The sequence below is a fragment of the Coenobita brevimanus genome, chromosome 98 (assembly GCF_032717465.1).
Source record: "Coenobita brevimanus isolate Jiangsu-jjx chromosome 98, ASM3271746v2, whole genome shotgun sequence".
Lineage (NCBI taxonomy): Eukaryota > Metazoa > Arthropoda > Malacostraca > Decapoda > Coenobitidae > Coenobita > Coenobita brevimanus.
This window is the reverse complement of record NC_137051.1, coordinates 30,709,650-30,735,275: the sequence shown is the minus strand read 5'-3', so window position 1 is coordinate 30,735,275 and position 25,626 is coordinate 30,709,650. Positions and strand designations below refer to the sequence as shown.

General features: G+C 44.5%; 1 protein-coding gene across 1 annotated transcript in view; it reads right to left on the bottom strand.

Annotated features, from left to right (window-relative positions):
- Ilk (integrin linked kinase) overlaps positions 1 to 25,626 on the bottom strand; it is a 220,664-nt gene that overhangs the window by 87,896 nt on the left and 107,142 nt on the right. The window contains exons 3-5 of the mRNA XM_080283683.1: positions 21,936 to 22,128; positions 21,650 to 21,730; positions 1,926 to 2,121 (exon numbers count right to left, since the gene is read on the bottom strand). Of these exons, the coding sequence (XP_080139809.1) occupies positions 1,926 to 2,121; positions 21,650 to 21,730; positions 21,936 to 22,128 (470 nt within the window). The remainder of the gene's footprint in view (positions 1 to 1,925; positions 2,122 to 21,649; positions 21,731 to 21,935; positions 22,129 to 25,626) is intronic.

Below are 25,626 nucleotides of genomic sequence, written 5' to 3'. Positions count from 1 at the left end.
ATGTCCTTTTGGCCGAGCGTCGCAAACGCGATGATCCGCGTTTAAGGGGTTAATCATGCACATTTTACCGCTAAACACAAGATATCTCGATCTGGGGGAAAACAGTTTCCACAAGGGGTGAGTTTAGTTAATGATCTGATAAATTAGATTATATATGAGTATGATGTATGATGAGTAAGGATGGAAGTTTGGAGGCAGAAGTGCCTGAAAGGGTACAACAGGGAAGAAAGGTTGCTGGTTTATTGAAAGCAGTGATATGGAACAGGGAAGCAGGCATGGAAGTAAATAAGGCCACTGCATAACAGCACATAGATCCCCATTTTAACCTATCAAAGCAATGCAAGACTTTGTTGGAAGGACACAAAAATCAAGAGTGAGAGCAGGGAAAATCAGTTATTTGACAAGAGCTTGTGGAGTTACATGGCAGGAGAGACAAATGAGAAAGTGAAGGAGTGTTGTGGTGTGGATGTGGATGTGACAGAAAGCGTTAGGGGAAATATACTGAGGTAGTTTGGTCATGTGGAAAGGATGGAATGAGAGACTACCTAGAAGCGTATGCATGTGAAGTGAAGGGGGGAGTGGGAGTGGGAGACCAAGGATGAGATGGAGGGATGGAGTAGAGAGGTATATGAGAGAACAGGGTGTGACAAGAAGGGCAGCAAAACAGCATGGGGCAGGGCGACATGGAAGCAGTTTGTTTGTGGTCACCCCTTATGGAATTAAGGTGCCTGGCTATACAGACAGATGGACAGATGTTATCCCAGATGACTGGCTGAAGAGTGTAATTGTAAATGTGTATAAGGGGAAGGGTGATGCTCTGGAAAGAGGAAATTACTGAGACATAACACTTTTGGACCAGATAATGGAGATAATGGAGAGAGTCCTAGAAGGCATGATAGGGGAAAGGGTGAATACAGGTACTGATGAGATGTAGTTTGGGTTCATGCCAGGGAAGGGAACACTGATGCCACATAACTGTCTAAGAGCTTCAGGAAAAATATCTAGGAAAGAAATGGGAGCTGTAGTTTGCTTCTGTTGATCTGGAGACCTCTCACAGAGTCCCTGGAGAAGAGGGTGGAGGTGACATGGTCAATGAGAATGCTTGAAATCAGCAAGTCGCTGGTTAGAGTGGACAAGTGTTTGACATCCATTTTTTCAACATGACAGTTTCAGTATTAACATCTGACTGGTGAGTAAATATTTGTCTGACTATCATCTGACTGGTAATATGAAGTGCACATACAAAGAAAAATACACACACAAAAAAAGGACGAATATTAGATCTATGAGCCACAGCCAGGATTTCTGGAGCCTGAATGGTGAGTAAATATTTGTCCCATTTCACTGGGTATGCTGTTGATAGTTCACCCTATATCATGCTTTCTCTTTCCTTGATTTCTGGACCCACCCACCCCCACACTTAGGTGGGATAAGGATGTCGTCATCATTAATTTCATCATCATCATCAGTTTCATGTATTATTCATCAATGACAATGACAATGACAATGATGATGATGATGATGATGATCATGATCATGATCATGACTAATGATGATGTTGATGCTGGACATACTTACCATTACACTAGTTCTAGTTCTATGCTTTCCAATTCCTCTTTCTGGATCCAAAACTCCATTTATTAGTAAAGAAAACATGGTTAGGATAATGGTGAAAATGTGAGGACACATACTGTTACAGAAGATAGTCATACTTGCACAGGTCAATACAGACTAATCCCAGCAGTATGGAAAACAAAGTTAGGATAATAGTAATTACATTACACATACTATTACAGCAGACATACAGCAGACAGTCATACTTGCACAACTACATATACACTCATCCAGGTCACTAGCCATGGCTGACAATCATAACAAAAACCAATAATAACCCAACCTCCAACAGTTAACCAATAGTAACACACCTAAGTTTTGGAAATTCATCATTGAAGTCCCGACAAACTCGTGGTGAGCATTCCCTCAGGGTCAGTATCTTGGCCACTATCTCGTTGCCCTGCCACTTGCCTCTCCACAACTCGCCAGAAGGGCTCACTGCAATCTTTGTGTGAAGGGCAAGCTCATTGATGTTTATACCCTTGTGGCGAGACAGCGTAGCATCACCTAGTAAATTAGAGTAAAACATTGTTTGTTACTAAAATTTTTGAGCCATCTTTTATTCTCCCATCCCTTGATGAATTTACTCAGAATTTGACAAACTTTCTGAACAGCTGGGGTTGATGTATCATTAAAAAAAACCTTCCATAAAGGTCTTTCCTAAGTTAAATAAAACAGTCTGGAAGCAGAAAGAATAGACCAATTACCTATAGGATGTCACCTGTTTTCAAGGCATTAATAAACCTAGCAATTCTTACATCCAACTGAATAATACAAGTACTTACATTTCTCACATACAGTAAATAGGGATATCTGGCACAAGAGAACTTGTAGTACACATAAAATCAATAGGAAAATACCATGGTTAAAACACAGGAACCTGGATTAGAGCAGGTTCGTAAATGCAGGCATTCAAATTTGTCTGAGTCTGTCTCGGATAAGTATTTATTACCGTACTGTGTTTCTCATACCACTTACCACTTTCCCACGTTGGGTCAACGCATAAGATTATCACTCACCTCCTAGTATCATTTGTGGCGACAAAACACATGTTTGGAAATGAAAACATGACAAGCTACGTTGCCCCATGAGAAGCGTAGGAGCCTGGGGCTAGGCAAGTTAGTCCTGACATTTAACATGAGAGTGACCAGCCTCACTCATCCCTCAGTGGCATTACGTGAGCAATAAACCCCAACCATCCCTTGGATATAAACCTTCACTGACTGAATCTGATTGGAGCATCGTGATTACCCACTAAACCACCAGGCGCCAAAATTTGGTTATATGGTTACCACCCAGCGTAGTAGTTTCCTGGTGTACAGGAAACCATTTGGTTTGTCACTCAGTGTAGAGTCACCCACAGGCAGAAGGAAGAGGAAAGAATGAAGGAAAGAAAGACAGACAGGGAGTTTAAAGTCACCCTCTTCTGTCTTTCTTTCCTTCACTTTTTCCTCTTCTTTCTGCCTGTGAGTGACTCTACACTGAGTGACATGCCAAATGGTTTCCTGTACACCAGGAAACTATTTACTATGTTGGGTGGTAACCATATAACCAAATTTTGGCACCTGGTGGTTTACTGGGTAATAACAGCACTCCAATCAGATTCAGCCAGTGAAGGTTTATATCCAAGGGGTGGTTGGGGTTTACTGCTCATGTAATGCCATTCAGGGATGAGTGAGGCTGGTCACTCTCATCTTAAATGTCAGGACCACCTGCCTAGCCCCGGGTTCCTACACTCCTCATGGGGCAACGTAGGACTGGATGATGAATGAATGAATGAATGAATGAACGACTGAGCTTGTCATGTTTTCATTTCCAAAAAAGCTTTATATTACACAAATTCTCATCATACTGTGTACTAGTCAGCTGCACGGATTGAAACTTATGTAGGCTTCAACTGCAAGGTTCAGATAAATGGATTATGGTAGATGTGTGGATGTGTATGTACAGTATATACTGTATGTGTATGTACAGTACCCTCGCATCCAACACGCGTTAGTCCAGCACGGAGAGCAATTAATTAGTATTATTTAATACGATTTAATTACTGCAACACGAGTGTGTTAGCATAACACGCACTAAGCTCCGAGAAGTGGGCGAAATCCACAGAGTTCACTCTAGCACGATCACCCCCGGTCCAACACGGTCATACTGGACATTCCCATGATGATGATAGCCAATGAAAACTTCTGATCAAGTAGCCTTCCCCGCCCGCTATCGTGACGTGATCGTGATGCCGCCCAATTAAAAACGCTTCTGGTGTCACGTGATGTTTTGTTTAAATTTCTTCCGCCACAGCGCCACTCAGTCGCATAATTGCATTGGGACGTGCTTTTTTCTTGCTGCATTTTCTGCCCTTGTTACTGCAGTTTACCCTGCTCACGATGCCTAGGAAGCCTTCTGAGAACCCCAAGAAGCGTCGGCACCTCCCTCAGGCCACCAAGCTAGAAAGCATCGAGAGGAAGAAGAAAGGGGAGAGGAAAGTTGACATTGCCAAGGCCTACGACATGAATGAAGCCAACGTGATCATAATAAAAAACTAAGACAAGATCCTGGCAGCCGAAGGCTATCACACGGCACTTCATACCAGGTTTGCCGAGGATACGATGGTAAATCGGAACGGTAACATGGTAAAATTGCCGACGATACCACGGGCATTTGGAATTCATCTGGATGGATTCCTGCCGAGGATACGACAGGCAAAACAGTGTGACCAAAACCCAGGTGACTCGACAGAGAATGTATCGTACTACAGCATTGAACATTTAGCCTGACACTGAATACATATTAATATTTTAGAATAAATATCAATCATTTTGAAACCCTTCTCATCGGCGTGCGTACCAGTTTATAAACAAAGTTGCTTCTCCATATTCTCTACCGAGTCAGCGACAGCGATCACTTTCCACAGTCACGAGACGGGGCTCTGGCAACAGTGTGAGAAGCATGCACTTTGCCGAGGATTACAGTGCTAGGACAGGCAGAAGCAGGACCTTCCATGGCTGTGGACGAAGATAGTGATTCTGAGTGTGATTTCGAAGGATTTATGAGGGAGGTTGAGGAGGAGCAACAGCCATTACCCGCTAGTGACGCCAGCAGCCATCCTCCATGGACCCAGTGGGACAACCTACAGCCTTGGATACCACCTTCCATTCCCAGCAAGCCCACCAACACTATCCTAAAAGGTTAGTTATCATTCATAGCACAGTACCATTTATTATAATTACAATAGTACCAATATATGTATAGGCATATGGTAGGTATTTAGGGTGACTTTTCCGAGGGTTGCTGACATAATTCATTTTTCCCCATAAGCTCTATTGTTAGTCCAACACGTTTTTGGTCCAACACGTGACCCATGCATGACAATATTACCGTGCTGGATGCGAGGGTACTGTATGTATACAGTATATGAATGAATGTGTTTACAGTAAACCCTTCATAAGTCAAACTATATGGGGCTCTATGGTAGCTCGACTTACCAGATTTTCTTACTAACTGGAAATAACTGCAAAATGACCTATAACACCGCCCACAGTAGTCACAAATTATACGTGATTACCACTCACTTGATGTTGTGACGCTTTGGGTGTCTGCCCTTTCCTCTCTTCCATTCATCCTCCTCTGTCTTTCTTTCCTTCATTCTTCCCTCATTCTTCTGCCTATGGGTGACTTTACACTCCCTCTTCTGTCTTTCTTTCCTTCATTCTTTCCTCTTCCTTCTGCCTATGGGTGACTACACTGAGTGACAAGCCAAATGGTGTCCTGTACACTTGGAAACCATTTACTACGCTGGGTGGTAATCATATAACCAAATTATGGCCTGGTGGTTTAGTGGGTAATTAAGGTACTCCAATCAGACTGGGCCCGTGTAGGTTTATATCCATGGGGTGGCTGGGGTTAACCGCTCATGTAATCCCACTCAGGGATGAGTGAGGCTGGTCACTCTCATCTTAAATGCCCCGGGTTCCTACACTTTTCTATGGGGTGACACAGGATTGGATAATGGATGGATGGACCACACTCAACTAAAGTAGCATTTATAAAGCAATAAAAATAAACAAGAAAAACAATTTGGTGCATGTCACAGATTCAGCTAGGATAGGAGGTTGCCTAGCCTAGGTTAGGTTAGGCTAGAAAGACAGAGTTGGGGAAGTACAGTACTGTACCTTATGTGAATCTCTGAACACAAACCAACAATGTAGGCTATTAGCATGTACAAAGCAACAGAAATAAACTATAGAAAACAATTCAGTGCATTTCATTTCTAAAATTGGTAGATGTCTCTGCAAAGAGCTTTCGTAGGTTAGCCAACTTCTGTTGGAGACGGAGGCGGAGGGATGCAAAAATCACTTAATAACGTAAAGTTCTGCACTTACTACTTCACTTTACAATCAATTAAACTAAAATGTAACACTTGGAATATAATAAAAATGTACCACTTGGATTATCATAAACTAAAATGCAGAAGTGAAACGGTCCAAATAGGCGACAGTGCAAGAGCGGAGCAACCTCACCTAAAGACGGTCAGAGGCAGACTAACTGTGCATTTACCTTTGGCTGGTTACTAGCCCCGAGTGTCGGGGCAGCATTGCCAGGCGTATTTTCCCACAAAATTCCCATAAAAGAAAAATATCCATAAATGCTCCCACATGGGGATAAAATTTAAACAAAAAAGTTCCCACAAATTTAATGGCTGAAATGTCCTCCCACAAAAATTTCCATGAAAGGCCAATTCTCCCAAAAATTTGTGGGAAATTCCCACAAAATGGCAAGGCTCAGTCTGAGTTCGACTTACTGGAAATTCCACCATCTACAGAGTTGCCTTATCGAGGTTTTACTGTATGTATGTAGGCATGTATGTACATGTATATGTAAGTATGTATGTATATACAAATGTATGTATGTATATATCCAAGGGATGGTTGGGGTTTATTGCTCACGTAATGCCACTCAGGGATGAGTGAAGCTGAACATTCTCATCTTAAATATCAGGACCAACTTGCCTAGCCCTGGGCTCCTACACTCCTCATGGGGCAACACAGGATTAGATTATGTATGTATATATGTATATATGTATGTACTGTATGTATGTATGTAAGTACGGTACATGCAAATGTACGTATGTATGTATGTACAGGCATACCACGATAGTCTATCAATCCAAACCAATGATTCACTCTGAAAATAAAGAGAGGGTAATGCTACAGAAAACCTATGAGTTCTGCTGTGCTCTTCTGATGATCTGACCATAAGCAAATCCAAATGAATCCAGTTCAGTTCATCCAATTTTCAATACAGTAATCACTCTAATATCCGGACGCCCAATATCTGAACATCCCCACTACCCGGACATAATCGTCCCAGGATCCAATATTCCCAAAATGGTCCGAAACCCCCCCCCCCCAAAAAAAAAAAAAAAAAAGAAAAGAAATTTTCCTGCCCGTAATTTGAACTTGCCGCGCGCCGCGAGGGAGAGCATTGTTGTGGCGCGTCATTCTTTCGACGTCCGATAGAGCGCCGCTGCATCCTCCCCACTTTCTGCCTGTCTCTCGCCGCGAGTGCACGCTCGTCATTATGCCTGCTCACGTGATCGCTTTTGTGGTGGTGCCTTACCTGCTGCAGGCACTCCTGCTGCTCTCGGGCCTCCTCTTAGTGTGTGTGATGATGGCTCCGCCACCTGAGAAAAGGAAGAGAGTGGTGTTGACTCTGGAGAAGAAACGGGAGATATTGGAGAAAGTAGATGCGGGGTGGTCTTCTTCCCGCATTCTCCGCGAATTTAACCTGGCCCGGTCTACTTTGTTCGATATTAAGAGATCCTGAGACAAACTCATGCAGTACACGGCTGACTTCTCATCAAGAAGCAAACGCAACGTGGAGAGAAAGGTTATGTTTACCCCCAAGTTTGCAGAAATCAACTGATCCACATTGATTTGGTATCGACAACAACGTCCTGCTGGTGTGATGGTACGTGGAACGGAGCTGAAGGCTGCTGCTGAGAAGTTCGCCAGGCTTCACAACGCCCTAGACTTCAAGGCATCCAAGGGTTGGCTCTTTGCATTCAAGTTACGGCATGGCCTTACCAGCCGTAAAGCACATGGCGAAGCATTGGACGCTAACGAGGATGGAGTTGACGAGTTTCGGCACAAGGTGAAGGGCTTGATCGACAGGGAGGGCCTCACTCTCGGTCAAGTCTACAACGCAGACGAAACTGGCCTATTCTATCGCTCGCTGCCAACGAACACTCTAGCCGAGGAGACGGAGAAACGTGTACCTGGCCGCAAGCTCTCCAAGGAACGGATATCTGCTTTGTGTTGTGCCAATGCTAATGGCATGCACCGGCTTAAGCCCGTTGTTGCTGGCCGCGCAAAGCAGCCTCGGTGCCTTCGTGGGGTAATGGATGTCCTTCCTGTCGTCTGGTACCATTCTTTGAAGGAATGGTTTACAGCTGTGATCTTCAAAGACTGGTTCCACCGCCACTTCGTCAAGGAGGTCATCCATTACCAGACGAAGACACTGGGAATCCCGCGTGACCAGGTAAAGGCCCTCCTTCTCCTTGACAATGCACCTGCCCACCCGTGCGACAAGGACTTGGTTGCTGAAAATGGCCGTATTAGGTGCATGTTTCTGCCACCTAATACGACTGCTCTCATCCAACCAATGGTCCAAGAAGTGATCGTGGCAACAAAACGCCTATACCGTCGGAAGTTCCTGGACGAGGTGATGGTTGTTCTCGAGGACGAGGATGAGCACAGGGAGGGACGGGACACACGAGGCAAGAGGACTTTGGAAAACCTTCGCCGCTACAACATCAAGTCTGTGCTGTACAACTGGGCTAGTGCATGGAAGGAGGTCCCTGTGAAGACTCTGGAAAATGGTTGGTCTCATCTGCTTCTCGGAATGGATGTGGAGTACGATTTTCTAGGATTTGACGTGGATGACTTCTATGCACGGCTACGTACGAACAGCGATGATGATGATGTGGATGATGTTCGTGAGTGGTTAGATGACGACGAGGGCGATCCTGGGTATCAGACGTTGTCTGATATCGAGATCGCGTCTTCAGTTGCAGGTGTCACTACCGAACTTGAAGATTCCGACAAGGAAGGCGACAATGATGCGGACTCCTCTCAGCAGGACACTACTCCAGCCATCCCCAAGCTGAGCGCACTCTGGGAACATCTAGAGTTCGTCCTAGACTACCTGGAACACCAAGACTGCAACTGGGAGATGGGGCCCTTGGGACTCATGGAGGAAGTGCGTGCTTTCAGGCAGCGCATCATCAATCGTCAGAATCGTCGGTCATTGCGTCAATCAACCATTGACAGTTTTTTCAGGCCCATGACCCCTGCTGTGCCCAGCCCTGGCTCCACTCCGTTGCCTCCCCAAGACAGGCCCTCATGCTCCGAGCTACAGCCCAGCACATCAGCCACGGTGGAGTCACCGCTCGAGGTGAGTTTGCGGCTGTCTTCAGAGTCGTCTGCAGTGGGTACGCCATCACCACGACCCAGCGATGCACCCCTAGGTCACCTGCCCGTGATACTCTCGGACTCTGACAGTGAATAAACAGCAAGAACTTCTCCACTAGACCACACGGGAATTTAGAGTGTTGTGCAGTGAAAAAAACAGTGTGTTGTGTTAAGGATTTACAGTTGTGAGAGAAAAGACTCAATTGAAAAATTTAACGTAAATAGACTTGTTTGTTTTGGCTTTGGAAAATTATAAGAATGGGAAAAGTTAAAGTGCAACACTTAGTAAGTTACAATGGAGCATTAGTTAGACAAGAGTGCACACTGTGAAGAGAACGGACTTCTGTGTGTGATTGACTAAGTTCAGTGCAAGACTTCAGGAACAGTGTACTGCAAGTGCTTCAGGAAATCTTTCTTACTGTCAGAGTCCGAGAGGAGGCGGTTATTCATCGAGGTGGCCATGGACTTGCTGTACGTAGGCAGAATGTTTCATACTGTACTTTTTTCCATACTATACTTACCTCATTTCACTCTTTAATGTCCTTTATTGGTGTGAATAGGGTGTTAGGAGCTATGCATGTACAATAGGAAGGTGTTTTTCTGAGTTAGGCTAGGTTAGGGTCCATAAGTACCAGTCCAGGAGCCAGTCACCAGAATGTTTATAATTGTATGAACCTACTTCTAAACCTTCATTTTATGTTTCTTTTGCATTTATTTCAGTCATTTACGTGCCTTATTGGTGTGATTTGGGTCTTAAATAGGTACTATGCATGTCCAGAGGGAGTTATGTAGGTGTTTCTCTGAGTTAGGGTCCATAAGTACAAGTCCATAAGCTGGGGCCCAATATCCAGACAGAACCAATATCCGGACCTACCTAAGGCTCTATTACGTCGGATATTGGAGTGATTACTGTACTGCAATGAGACACACGGTACAGGTATCTATCTTTATACAAGGAATCAGCATGTATGCAGGATTCCCCTTAAGCCACGTCTACATAAGGGGTCATGCTGCGTGCTCTGTTCCATGCATGCCTCCCAGCCACTTTTTATAAATTTTTATGATTTTATGCTCTTTTCTTCAGTCAAATTTTATCCACGCACTCAATGTAGTGCTGCTCTCAGGTGTCAACCCTTTCCTCTCCTCCATCCTTCTTTTCTTCCATCCTCTTCTGTCCTTGTTTCCTTCATTCTTTCCGCGTCCTTCTGCCTACGGATAACTTTACACTCCCTCATCTGTCTTACGTTCCTTCATTCTTTCCTCTTCCTTCAGCCTGTGGGTGACTCTACACTGAATGACAAGCCAAATGGTTTCCTGTACACCAGGAAACTATTTAATATGCTGGGTGGTAACCATAAAACCAAATTTTGGCGCCTGGTGGTTTAGTGGGTAACTACGGCACTCCAATCGGATTGAGCCAGTGAAGGTTTATATCCCAGGGCTGGTTGGGGTTTATTGCTCACATACTGCCACTCAGGGATGAGTGAGGCTGGTCACTCTCATCTTAGATGTAGGGACCAGCTTGCCTAGTCCTGGGTTCCTATGCTCCTCTGTGGGGTGACAGGATTGGATGATGGATGGATGGACAATGGCAACTAAAATCTATTCTTTTTTGTGTTGGTAAATATAGTTTGCTAAAGCTTACTTATGACTTAAGTATGAATCATCCAGTGGTATGTCATAAAACAAAACTAAAAACATACCTTAATGCATCAATTTATTTTGGCATAAACTGAAACATCAGTATTCTGTACTGGCTCTGCAACAATAACTGAATATAAATGAAAGAAAAGCATTCAGGAGTTGAATGCTAATCACCTGCCAAAATATGCTGTTGGCCAAGTCCAAGATTATGGCCATATCTTGATACGCTGAAGGTTTCATGTTGATAGCTCAAGCCATTTTTTTTTTTTTTTTTTAAAGGCTCCAACATGCTTGAATGCGTCAGCCTTGGTCACCTAATGGCGGCTCTCCATGCTGCACGATCCATTGCAGCCTCCCTGTTCAGTCCCTCAACCCTGAGGTCACACTTAATGATCTCGTCCCATGTCTTTCTCGGTCTACCCCTCGTAACCCCACCCCCAATATTAACACTTCTCACCTTCCTCACCCAGTTATCATCCCCCATCCTCTCCACATGTCCAAACCATCTCAATCTACCTCTCCTCATCACAACACCAATACACTCCAGTCCCATCCTACCTCTCAACTCTTCCATCGTGAACCCAGCCCCCCCAGACATTGGACACAGGGAAACTACACATCCACCTAATCATTGTCATTTCTGTACATCTGAGCCGGTGAATATCCTCCTCCTTCACTGCTCAGGTCTCACTACCATACAGCATTACACTCCTAACACATGCTGCATACTAAGACCCCTTAGAACGTAGGGAGAGTCCTCTCAATGTCAGGAGAGGCAAGAGCTCCCTGAACTTCTTCCAACCACTTCTCACCCTAGCCACTGAGCTAACTCCAGCCCCACCTCCAGCACACAACATGTCTCCCAAATAACAATACTCTTCCACACACTCAAGAGATTCACCAGCAAGTTCAATTCTTTCACATCTGACAATCTCAACCTGCTCTCCCCGACACGCCGTACACATAAAATCAGCATTATCTCGCAGTCTACCTCTGATACCACTACATCTCTTATGCACCCATTTATCACAAACACCGCACAAGATGGAAACACTTCCCACGCCCCCGCGGCAAACTGCACATGGCCACTCTCCCTCGTCTTTGACAGTACCGCCACCAACCCTAGATATCATCACTTTTGTTCCATCCGCATTCACCCTCAAGCCCCCACGCCCCACACCATCTCCCCACCTCCCAAACCCCTCCTCCACCTCCCCTTCGCTCTCTGCAATCAACACCAAATCATCAGCATACAACATCTCCCGTGAGAGTCCGTGTCTAAAGGCACATGAGAGGGCTTCAAGCACCATAATAAACAACACAGGACCCAAAACTAACCCCTGATGTACACCAACATTCACGGAAAACCCATCACTCAAATCTCCATTCACTCTCACATGGGTGTGAGCACCCACATACATAGCCATAACCACCCTAACCAGCCACTCCTCTAAGCCAAGCTTTCTCATTGTCCACTTCACCACCTCTCTAGGGACTCTGTCAAAGGCCTTTTCCAAATCAACAAAACAAAGATCCCTTCTCCTACCAATATATTTTTCCTGAAGCTGTAGAACAAAGAATATGGCATCAGTGGTCCCCCTACCTGGCACAAACCCAAACTGCATCTCATCAATATTCACTCTTTCTCTAATCATACCTTCTAAAACTCTCTCCATTGCCTTCATTATCTGATCTAAAAGCTTTATACCTCTACAATTTCCTCTTTCCAGGGCATCACCCTTTCCTTTATACACATTTACAATTACACTCTTCAGCCAATTATCTGGGACAACATACTCATAAATAATCCTATTTATCAGGTCAGTGACTAACTTCACCCCTATATCGCCTGAGGCCTTCAACATTTCGGCAGTCAACCCAGACACACCTGCTGCCTTTCCCCACCTTCATCCTGCCTATTGCCTCACTCACAGTAGCAGCAACAATCAAAGGCTAAGGGCCAGACACTAGATCTGCTGGCTCCAAACCTTCTCTGTCCCAGTCGAACTCCTTATTCAACAACCGGTTATAATGTTCTCTCCATGCATTTTTAATATCCTCACTGTTCACCACTACCCTTCCTTCATCATTCTTCACACACTGGTCACCTATAATATACCGAATATCCCTTTTCACTTGACCTGCCACCCTAAATATCATATTTTTCCTTTCCCCATGATTTACGTTATCAAGTAATAGTCTCTGTGACTCAGACTCTGCCCTGTATACCTGTCTTCTATCCCTACGCTTGGCAGCCAAATATTCCTCTTTGCTACCACCCTTCTTCCATTCCCGAAAAAGCCTTCTTTTCTCCTTAACTGCAGCTTCTACACCCTCATCCCACCACCAAGTTACTTTATGTCTTGGTGGTCCACTTGTCCAACCGCATGTTACATCAGTAACTCTCAAGAGATTGTTCTTGAGGGCTCTGTACTGTTCATTAACACCTCTGTCTACAGCTCCCCGTTCAGCCACCACTCTCCTCAACCTCTACAGAAGGCATCCCTTACTACTTCGTTTTTCAGCTTCCATATTTTCCTCCTAGGTACATAAGTCCTCTTTTTCACCACTCGTTCTTTAAGCACCACATCACAAATCAGTAGTTTGTGCTGCTGCACACACTCCTCACTTCCTATAACTTTAACATCCCTCACTAACCTCCTATCGGCCCTCCTAACCAGAAAATAATCTATCTGACTGCTATTTTCCCCAGACTCATACGTAATTAACCTACTGTCTCTTTTCCTAAAATATGTGTTGCACACAATCATGTCCGTTGCCTCCCCAAACTCGAGTATCCTTTCCCCTTCTGCATTCCTTAGACCATGCGCACATCCCCCATGCACTCCTTCATAACCTTGAGCTGCTTCACCTACATGACCATTTAAGTCCTCTCCCAAAACCACTATCTCATCATCCCACATACCACCCACTACATGTATTAAATCATCCCAAAATCTATATTTCTCTGCTTCATCCAATCCTGCCTGTGGAGCATATGCCAATATAATCGCAGCTATCCTTCTATCAAACAGAATTTTCACTACCAATATCCTATCGTTTACTCTCATAACATTCATAACATATTCCACCCATTTCTCCGCAGCCATCACACCAACACCTCCATATCTGTCTGTCCCCCCCTGCCAAAAACAACTTATAGCAAAAGTCCTTCCCAACAATCTTTCTGGCTGATCCACCCCTGTGCCGGACTTCCTGCAAACACGCCATATCCACCCACCTCCTACTGAATGCCTGAACATCTTCCCCCGCTCTTCCTCTCAAACTTCCCACATTCCATGTACCCACCCTCATCCCCCTGGGTGATTTACTGTCCTCAGGCTTGCTTTCAAACTTTTTCTTGTATTTTGTCATATTCAGTATTAATAAAGAGGGATAGACATACCACAGGCCCCACTCACTGCACAGTCCCAGGTCCAGGCAATGGATCTGGGACCCCTAGCTCACCAGCTTACCAGTGGCTGTGGTAGTGGCCTCGGGGCACCCTGCCAGGACAGCTGCAGGGACACCCTCCAAGCGCGCCTTGGCACTGCAACTATCCCACCATTATACACCCACTGATAGGGCAGCCACCTGGGGCGCTACTGATAGGGCAGCCTCCTGGGGTGCTACTCCCAGGTTCAGGCCCCTCTCTATTGGGCAGAAGCAGCAGCGTGGGAACCGCAATGCCCTGTACCCTCTAGCACAGGCCTGAGCCCCATCTTGCCTTGGACCTACGATCTATGCCAGCGGAACCCCCGTCACGCCTCCTCCCAAGAAGTCCACCACTAGGTAGCGGGGGCAAAGGTTTCTGGCCGCATGCCCTTGCTGGCACCAACCCCTGTAACGTAGTGGGATACGTTGTGTGAAATGTAAAGCGCATGTGGTGTAGTGCATAGGATAGTTAGAGGAAATGTTTGGGAGAGTATGCTGGTCTACTCTCCATGTTACTGTCACACTGAAAAGGTTAGCAGAGGGCGATGGTTAGATAGCTAGTGAAACAGGAGCTCCAGCTCTCCCTATCACCAGCATTCCCATTCCCCTCGGGAGTACTACCCTGTTCGGATCGTGCTACGGCCTCCTCCTCCATGAGATATTATGGGAACACACACACACACACACACACACAGAGGCGGGCAAAAACATTATCATTCTGTCTTGTAAAGGCGGGTGATAATAAGCCGAGATGTCCTTCGGAGTGGGTGGCAACTAATCATATAAGTTCAATTCAAACCACTTTAGTTTACTATGAAACTAACTGCACAACATTTTGTGTCTACTACATTAAAGATGCAACATCAAATAGTACATTTGGAACACTATTAGATTCCCAAGTATGAATAATCATTGTTTCTTCTGTTTCTTAAAAATGTCAGTTCTGATTCACAAGGGAATGTTTTCTCTCCAGTCCCATGTCAATTTGTGCTTGAGCATTCTACAATTCAGTCCTGAACATTACATACTGACAAAGAGCATTTTGAAGTTTCTGATAATTACCCTCAGAATTTGCTGTATCAGCCACTGGGGTCTCTTGTTTCTATTTCTTCTATTTTCTTAATATCCTCTGACTTCCTTTTACTCTCTGCTACCTCTTTCTCTTGTTGTTCTTTTTTTTTTTGCTCATCTTCCCTTTCCTTTCTCTTGTCCTCAAAGTCAGCTTGGTACTCCTAGTAGGAATGTCTCACAGCTTTCAAAAGATCTGACGTGACCGGGATGCCAAGCATTCACAAGATGATCTTTCACAATTTGCAAGGCAATGAACATTTCTTCTCCAGGGCTCTGACCATGGACTAAAAACACAGACTCGTTAATGGAAAACCTACTTTCAGGGGCAGCACCTCCATGACTCAGAGTCAACACACACTTTGTAAGCACAAACAGTTGCAGGAATTTCCATCTTCCCTGCTCATCTTTTATCTCACCAATGTCAGACCAGTACTGATCAATCCTCCTTATGTGGTGTTCATATGGGCTCTCTTCATGGAGTCCAAGACCAAACTTTTCATGTACATGCTGCCAGTAAAAGTCTTGTACTTTAGCAGAAGTCTGAGGAGTTACTGTTTTTATGTATATTTTCTGTCGAATGTGTTCTGTCTGACAAAATTTCCACCATTTTCTCACCAAATCACACAGGTCTTCTGGTGCTGTGGAGGGAACTCTCTGGAAAATAGTTGGCAAAACATTCTCTGCCACCGGGGTATTGAGAATTTCCATAATGCTGAGTGTTAGTTTAAAGATGCTTAATTATGAGGATGGGTCAAGTCTCTTTTCTGAGTATAGAAAACAGGCTTCCTTCAGAACAGGCACATCAAATTGGAGATTTTTCTGTAGGTAAGATATGGCAGTTGTGTAACACTTCAAACAGTTCTCGCTTAAGCTGTGTCACTTTTCCTCACTACTCCCCTGCTGAATTGAAATAGCCTTGGCACGTGTCCCAATGTCTATAGCCTTTAGGCTCTTGTGATTTTCAGGTTTAGTAACCATATAACCAAATTTTGGCTCCTGGTGGTTTAGTGGGTAATAAAGGTGCTCCAATCGGATTGAGCCGGTGAAGGTTTATATCCAAGGGATGGTTGGGGTTTATTGCTCATGTAATGCCACTCAGGGATGAGTGAGGCTGGTCACTCTCATCTTAAATGCCAGGACCAACTTTCCTAGCCCCAGGTTCCTACGCTCCTCATGGGGCAACGTAGGATTAGATGATGGATGGATGGATGCATGATCTAGGGAAGCCAGGGTGGCTAGTGATTTCAACTTTCGTTGTGGTGACCCTTCCCTGGGACAAATTTTGTCAACAGCTGACTCAGTAGTTGGCCCATGCAATCATGTAATAAATGGATCATGGGCTCCTTCATCTGAAATTTAAAAAAGAAGCTCTATAAATCCTGGGCAATGAAGGCAACAAATGGGAGGTAAGCTTGGGAAAAGTCTGCTTTCAGTATATCTTAAATTCGTTTGTACCATGCAGTTGATTCAATATCCCTCTTGAAGTTCTTTTGTTTTGGAAGGAAATGAAGACATTCCACTGTTCCAAGATTCAAAGTACGATTGGCTTCAGAGAGGTCACATGGCATTGCACATATCAAGCTGCACACTGAGTGACTTCTCGCAAGGATACGTAATCTTCCCATCTGGAACTGGACAATTTAAAGGATGAATGAATCTATCACACTGGTATATGTGAAGCTATAGAACATGGCAAAAAAATTTTTGGCCTAACTGATGAAGCCAGGATTCCGTGGACTTGAATGATGAGTGAATGGAAGTGTGGCCCATTGAACTGGGCAAACTTAGGCTGTCTGGACGTTGCTACTCCTCAGGAGGTCCAGATGATGATGATGACGACAACGACAACGATCACGGTAATGATGATGATAATGAATGTCACATGCAAATTGATCAATGTCCATGTCCAGCTTTGTTAGTAATTTTTTTAATGCATTATGAACATGATGAAGTGAACAGGACATGTAGTGTGTGTGTCCCCTTTTAATAAGAGTCCCCTCTGTGAATCACTCGGGATGTGTTGTGTAAAGAGTGTCCTGGCTATCATGGTCCCCTCCCCCTCTGGTTGTTGGCCCAGAACAATAGTTTATGGCTATCTGTTCCACAACCAATATTTCTGTGGAAATCCAGCAGAATTTAAAGAAACCTCAGTATTCACTTGGCAGCACTAGTTGTTGTACACATAACTGTTGCCAGTACTGCCATATAACACAGTGGGACACCTGGAGTTTTGAGAGGCTAACCTACATGATCACCCCGTGCTTTCACCATTTTGGGGGGTTTACACCATTTACAATAAATTTTTAAGTTTTTTTTTTAATATTTCATGTTATTTTAAGCATGTTGCCAATTTTGAGCCAAATTACATGAATTTTATGATTTTATGCCATGCTGGGAGGTTTATGCGTATCATAATGCCCAACTCAGCTTTTTGTGCTGCACAGGGTCTGAGCATACACTTTTGGCAAATCTGGATGAGGGGCATTTCACGGTGACAGCGCATGCCACCATGCTCTTCGTAGCCATCTGGCTTCCGCTGAAAGCAGTTGTATTTTTACCACTCTCCTCTCACTCTCTCTCTCTCTCTCTCTCTCTCTCTCTCTCTCCAATAGGATGCAATGGCAGAAGAATGTACAGGTACTGAATGGCCAAGGGTGTTGCTCTCTCTCTCTCTCTCTCTCTCTCTCTCTCCAATAGAATGCAATGGTAGAAGAATGTACAGGTACTGAATGGCCAAGGGTGTTGCTCTCTCTCTCTCTCTCTCTCTCTCTCTCTCTCTCTCCAATAGGATGCAATGGTAGAAGAATGTACAGGTACTGAATGGTCAAGGGGCAACACCCTACATTTTATGGAACTGCTGAAAGTGGACCCATGTATCTAGCAGGTGAAAAACAAGCAATACAAGAACAAGAATTTAAGAAATGCATGAATTAAAGAACAGCTCCTGCCGAGATGTTGTCACATAAATAAATATCCTCTTTGAGAATGTGTGGCTCTGTTTTCTTAAGTAAATCATAAATGCACTTATCAGCATTCTTGTGCAGTATTCAAGTCTTTTTCGCTTTCTGTCTTAAGCTCTGAGAAAATTTGGCTGAAGTTCCCTCTGAAATTACATCGAGACAGCCACTGCTTGCACCACATCATATTTTTCCCTTTCTTTTCTTTTTGGTATGACATAGTGCCACAATACACCACACCAGTCTCTTGAACTGCAGCACCGTGGGTATCCACTCTCCTTCTCCTTCAGCTCAATGGACACTGATGCACACTGCCCACTGTACTAGTGCGGGCATCACCAGCTTCAGCAATGCGCACTGGGCAATGTGACGCACATCAGAGCACATGCCATGACCCCTGCTGTGGAGAGGGCTTTTATCCTCAACCCCTAACTGCTGGCTGATGTGTACAGTCGTCACGATTCAAGGCACGGAGCGCAGCTGGCTGATGGCATATACTGCACTCACCTTCCTGCCACCCTTTGAACTCGCAGCCGGTACCCAAGGTACCCCACTGACACACGTCTCAATCTGTACACGGCACTGGTAGAGTGTAGAGTGATGTCCCTCTTATGCTCCTCATCCGATTCCGTCCCTCCACGTGCAGGGACAATTGCATCATTGACCCCCGCAAAAATTCTGCCCTTACCGCTGGGGAAAGGGCTCAGTGACTGACCAGGTGTGTGGGAAATTGTAAACAGTAAAAAGGTATGCACAAGTGTTTTTTTTATACATAAGTGAAATGTAAGATACTGTAAGTTATGTGGTAGGTGGTGGCGACCATCATCCACTCACTTGATGTAGTGCAGCCTACTTCTTCCTTAGCCTTTATTATTCTTTTTCTGTGTCTGCCCTCCTCTCTTTCTATTTCTCCCATCTTTTCTGTCACTAATTATTGCTTTTCTTTCCGTTACAGGTGGCTTTACATTCAGTGACAAGCCAAATGGTTTCCTGTAAGCCAAGAAACCATTTACAACGCTGGGTGGTAACCATATAATCAAACCATACGTGCTCCCTACGTGTCAAGTGGGTTGGTGGAGGGTTAGTGCCCCTCCATGTAAAAAAAAATAACTCAGAGTCAAATGGCCACCCCGTATGGGATTATGGCGTCTGGGAATAGATAGATAGATAGATAGAAGTGTTATGAAGTAAGTGTTTTATAAGTTTTACAAGTGCAATGCAATAAGTGTTACTGTTTATGGTTATTTGTGAAACAATGATTGGAAATACTTTGAGTAACCCCTCTCTGGCACAATGAAAGAAAACCAAAAGTGCATAGGAGATTAATAAAATAACCTGGTTGGCTGTAACTAAAGTTTTTCCCTCATTACTCAGAAAATACTTTTGAATATGTGAGCATTAGCGTATCTGTGATGTGAAGTACTGTACAAAAAATGTAAGTTGTGTATAACATTAGTAATACTTTCACGCTGCCCCTGATTAGTACAAATTAGTCACAATGTCTGTACAAGTAATTACTTCATACTTTACCATACTACGTGAAAAAACCAGAGCATTTACTTTTCAAAGTGCAATTAGCCGTAATCGTGATGTCAAGTGCAAATATAAGTGCCATGCCGTAGTAGAGGGATATTATTATAACTGACACATGAATTGAGTAATAAAAATAAAGAGCTATTCTTTTCCCATACATCTACGGGGCATAGTGGCGCTATGAAACGAGCGGAAAACCCTATGGGGAGTCACATGGAAGGGGTGATGACTCATCATTACAACAGTGAGTTAAGAAATGTCAAAAAAATGTCTGGAATATTTCGACAGGCCAGGCAGTGTTACAATCACCACTCTGGTCAGTGCTGCCAATGCTAGCCAGCGAGTCCAAGGCCACTGGCAGTGGCGCGCAACTGGATTAGCCCACCAAAAAAGGCAAAACCAATCATCTTTAACTTATCCTTACTCATCAATGGGACCACCTTGAGACCTAGGGATACTTTCATTTGAAAGAGGAAGAGTTGGTGAGTCGTATGTATACTTAATTTTTTCTCTAGGTATAATAATTTGGCAGATATTGGGGTTTGAAGTAAGGGTATTTTTCCAAAATCTCGAAAATCCCCCATAAGGAGGAGTGGGTGACAGCCAGAAACCCCAGGCAGCTAAGGGTTAATCTTCTGAAAAAAATTTCAGCAACCGACATTTACTTTGAAATTTCATTCCACTTCAGCCTCCACTACTGGACTGCAGAGAGAGAGAGAGAGAGAGAGAGAGACAAACAGACAGACAGATAGCTATGGCAGTCCTTATGGCAGCCACAGAACCCATTATCACCTGCGTGGGCTTACAATATGTAAACATCGTCTGGGCAAATGATAAGAGGGTGGGGGATACATTTTTGTGTACTGTACAGTAAACCCTTCATAAGCTGAACTATATGGGGCTCTAGGCTAGTTCGACTTGCTGAATTTTCCAACTAACCGGAAATAACTGCAAAAAAAAACTATATTACCTGCCAAATAGTTGCTACTTATTTGTGATTACTTGTTTATTAACATTAAATTAAAGAAGCATTTATAAAGCAATAAAAGTAAATGATAAAAACAATTTGGCATCTGTCACTGGCTAGGCAAGAAGGAGGTTGCATAGATGGAGAGGTGCAACAGTCACTTAATTATGTAAAGTTCTGCACTTACTGTATTTACTTCATTTTACAATCAATTAAACAAAAATGTAACATTTAGAATATAATACAATAATATGTAGTACCTGGAATATAAGAAACTAAAATGTAACCCTTTGAATAAACACTAAGTCACACCTCAGTCAGAGTTCGTCTTACCAAAAAGTCTGCCTTCTACAGGGTCAATTTATCAAGGTTTTATTGTACAGTATTTCCTCTTCTACTTAATTCTCTTACTGTTTTCTTTCATAACCTTTTGATGTGACAAGAAAATGAAAAAGAAAGAGGGACAGAAGTAACAGGAGGAGGAATGGAAAGAAAGAGAATGGAGAAAACAAGAAAGGCAAAAGTGGGTGAAAAATATAACCGGAGAAAAGAAAGATGGACAAAATCGTGGTCTGTCTACGGGAACTTTTGTAATGGAAGAACACGTCCCTGCATACACAAGGTTTGCATAGTACCCTGAGTTTAATAAACAACTGCTGAGTTTTGGATGGGAGCTGGAACACATCTCCACTATTTCTTAAGAAACTTGTGGGGCAAAATGCTTTGTCTATCACACATATGCAAACCTGTCAGATAATGGAGTGCACCTGTATGTATGAATGAAAGGTATGTATATAAACTGACAGACAGATATGTATTTAGGCAGAGAGAAAGAGAGAGAGAGAGAGAGAGAGATGAAATCTAACTTCAATCAATAATTAAATCTACAGACAACTTATATCAGACACATACTTTAACAAAAATAAAAACTACAATTAATAAAAAACAGCATAACTCACGACTGCGCGTCTTCAATCCAAGCCAAGACTGGTCCTTAAATGCCACTTTCTCTAGGTTTTGCCCACTCTCTACAGCCATGGCTGTTGGACAGGAAGCAGAGAGATTATCAGAGCTTTATGTCCCATGTAAGCACACGTCGATTATTATTTGCACTGAAACCAAGATCATCAATTCTTTAAGAAGGCATGAATACAAACAGGGCATATCATCATCATCTACAACATTTAATTCCACTTTTCTCAACAGGTGACGTAAATCAAAATAATAAACAAAAAACATACTCACTGTGTAACCTCTTGGCCATGGCCCCACGACACTTATCAAGAGGAACATCTCCATATTTATTTGCAATGGAGACTGAGGCTCCAGCATTGACCAGATCCTCAGCAATTGGCAAGTAGCCCCAAAAGCATGCATAGTGCAGTGGAGTGTTACCATGCTCATTCACAAAATTCACATCTGCCTTGTTACGCAGGAGCTGTAACAAACAGATACTGTACATCAGTAAGAAAAAAAATGAGGCAAAGTTTGGGGGGATGGGATGTATGGGACAGAACACACCAGAAGGTACTGATTCTGGTGAGTGTGCAAGAATTTTAAAAACTAGTACATCAGATGCAAATGGCTATCAGATCCTAAAATATAAAATTTACAACGAAAATCTGCCTTTATGTACCATCCTGTCACAAATGAAACTGAGCTTTCTTATTTCTGAGTGCTAGCAACTTCTTACTTGGGTATTCCCCGAGCAGGGAGGGGAAACAATACTTCCCCAGTATCCTTGCTTGACAGAAGAAGTGATAAAATGGGGCCTTTTGTCTCCAATCTTTCTCTCTTTACTATCCTCTTCATCTCTTCCATCCATACATTCTTCTTGATACAGTAATCACTCTAATATCCGGACGCCCAATATCCGAACATCCCCACTACCAGGACACAATCGTCCCGGGATCCAATATTCCCAAAATGGTCCGAACCCCCCCCCCCCAAATTCCCGCCCCAAATTTGAACTTGCCGCGTGCAGCGCGGAAGAGCATTGTTGTGGCACGTCATTCCTCCGATGTCCGATAGAGCGCCGCTGCATCCTCCCCACTTACCGCCTGTCTCTCGCAACGAGTGCACGCTCGTCGTTATGGCTGCCCCCATGATCGCTATTGTGGTGGTGCCTTAACTGCTGCAGGCACTCCTGCTGCTCTCGGGCCTCCTCTTAGTGTGTGCGATGATTGCCCCGCCACCTGAGAAAAAGAAGAGAGTAGTGTTGACTCTGGAGAAGAAACGGGAGATACTGGAGAAAGTTGATGCGGGGTGGTCTTCTTCCCGCATTCTCCGCGAGTTTAACCTGGCCTGGTCTACTTTGTTCGATATCAAGAGGTCCCGAGACAAACTCATGCAGTACACGGCTGACTTCTCGTCGAGAAGCAAACGCAACGAGGAGAGGAAGGTTATGTTTACCCCCAAGTTTGCAGAAATCGACCGATCCATGTTGATTTGGTATCGACAACAATGTGCTGCTGGTGTGATGGTATGTGGAACGGAGCTAAATGCTGCTGCTGAGAAGTTCGCCAGGCTTCACGACGCCCTAGACTTCAAGGCATCTGAGGGTTGGCTCTTTCCGTTCAAGTTACGGCATGGCCTTACCAGCCGTAAAGCACATGGCGAAGCATTGGACGCTAACGAGGATGGAGTTGACGAATTTCGGCACAAGGTGAAGGACTTCATCGACAGGGAGGGCCTCACTCTCGGTCAAGTCTACAACGCAGACGAAACTGGCCTATTCTATCGCTCGTTGCCAACGAACACTCTAGCCGAGGAGACGAAGAAGCGTGTACCTGGCCGCAAGCTATCCAAGGAACGGATATCTGCTTTGTGTTGTGCCAATGCTAACGGCATGCACTGGCTTAAGCCCATTGTTGTTGGCCGCGCAAAGCAGCCTCGGTGCCTTCGTGGGGTGATGGATGTCCTTCCTGTCGTCTGGTACCATTCTTTGAAGTCATGGTTTACAGCTGTGATCTTCAAAGATTGGTTCCACCGCCACTTCGTCAAGGAGGTCATCCATTACCAGACGAAGACACTGGGAATCCCACGCGACCAGGTAAAGGCCCTCCTTCTCCTCGACAATGCACCTGCCCACCCGTGCGACAAGGACTTGGTTGCTGAAAATGGCCGTATTAGGTGCATGTTTCTGCCATCTAATACGACTGCTCTCACCCAACCAATGGACCTAGGAGTGATCGTGGCAACAAAGCGCCTATACCGTCGGAAGTTCCTGGACGAGGTGATGGTTGTTCTCGAGGACGAGGACGAGCGCTGGGAGGGACGGGACACACGAGGCAAGTGGACTTTGGAAAACCTTCGCTGCTACAACATCAAGTCTGTGCTGTACAACTGGACTAGTGCATGGAAAGAAGTCCCTGTGAAGACTCTGGAAAATGGTTGGTCTCGTCTGCTTCTCGGAACGGATGTGGAATACGATTTTCTAGGATTTGACGTGGATGATTTCTGTGCACGGCTACTTATGCACGGCGACGATGTTGATCTGGATGATGTTCATGAGTGGTTGGATGACGACGAGGGTGATCCTGGGTATCAGACGTTGTCTGATATCGAGATCGCGTCTTCAGTTGCAGGTGTCACTACCGAACTTGAAGATTCCGAATAGGAAGGCGACGATGATGCGGACTCCTCTCAGCAGGACACTACTCCAGCCATCCCCAAGCTGAGCGCACTCCGGGAACATCTAAAGTTCATCCTAGACTATCTGGAACACCCGGACTGCGACAGGGAGATGGGGCCCTTGGGACTCGAGGATGAAGTGCGTGCTTTCAGGCAGCGCATCATCAATCGTCAGAATCGTCGGTCATTGCGTCAATCAACCATTGACAGTTTTTTCAGGCCCGTGACCCCCGCTGTGCCCAGCCCTGGCTCCACTCTGTTGCCTCCCCAAGACAGGCCCTCACGCTCCGAGCCACAGCCCAGCACATCAGCCACGGTGGAGTCACCGCTCGGTGAGTTTGCGGCTGTCTTCAGAGTCGTCTGCAGTGGGTACGCCATCACCAAGACCCAGCGATGCATCCCTAGGTCACCTGCCAGTGATACTCTCGGACTCTGACAGTGAATAAACAGCAAGAACTTCTCCACTAGACCACACGGGAATTTCGAGTGTTGTGCAGTGAAAAGAACAGTGTGTGTGTGTTAAGGATTTACAGTTGTGAGAGAAAAGACTCAATTGAAAAAATATTTAACGTAAATAGACTTGTTTGTTTTGGTTTTGGAAAATTATAAGAATGGGAAAAGTTAAAGTGCAACACTTAGTAAGTTACAATGGAGCATTAGTTAGACAAGAGTGCACACTGTGAAGAGAACGGACTTCTGTGTGTGATTGACTAAGTTCAGTGCAAGACTTCAGGAACAGTGTACTGCAAGTGCTTCAGGAAATCCTTCTTACTGTCAGAGTCCAAGAGAAGGCGGTTATTCATCGAGGTGGCCATGGACTTGCTGTACGTAGGCAGAATGTTTCATACTGTACTTTTTTCCATACTATACTTACCTCATTTCACTCTTTAATGTCCTTTATTGGTGTGAATAGGATGTTAGGAGCTATGCATGTGCAATAGGAAGGTGTTTTTCTGAGTTAGGCTAGGTTAGGGTCCATAAGTACCAGTCCAGGAGCCAGTCACCAGAATGTTTATTATTGTATGAACCTACTTCTAAACCTTCATTTATGTTTCTTTTGCATTTATTTCAGTCATTTATGTGCTTTATTGGTGTGATTTGGGTCTTAAATAGGTGCTATGCATGTCCAGAGGGAGTTGTATAGGGGTTTCCCTGAGTTAGGGTCCATAAGTACAAGTCCATAAGCTGGGGCCCAATATCCGGACAGAACCAATATCCGGACCTACCTATGGCTCTATTACGTTGGATATTGGAGTGATTACTGTATATCCATATTTCTTCTTGTCTTTAACCCGTGGATTGC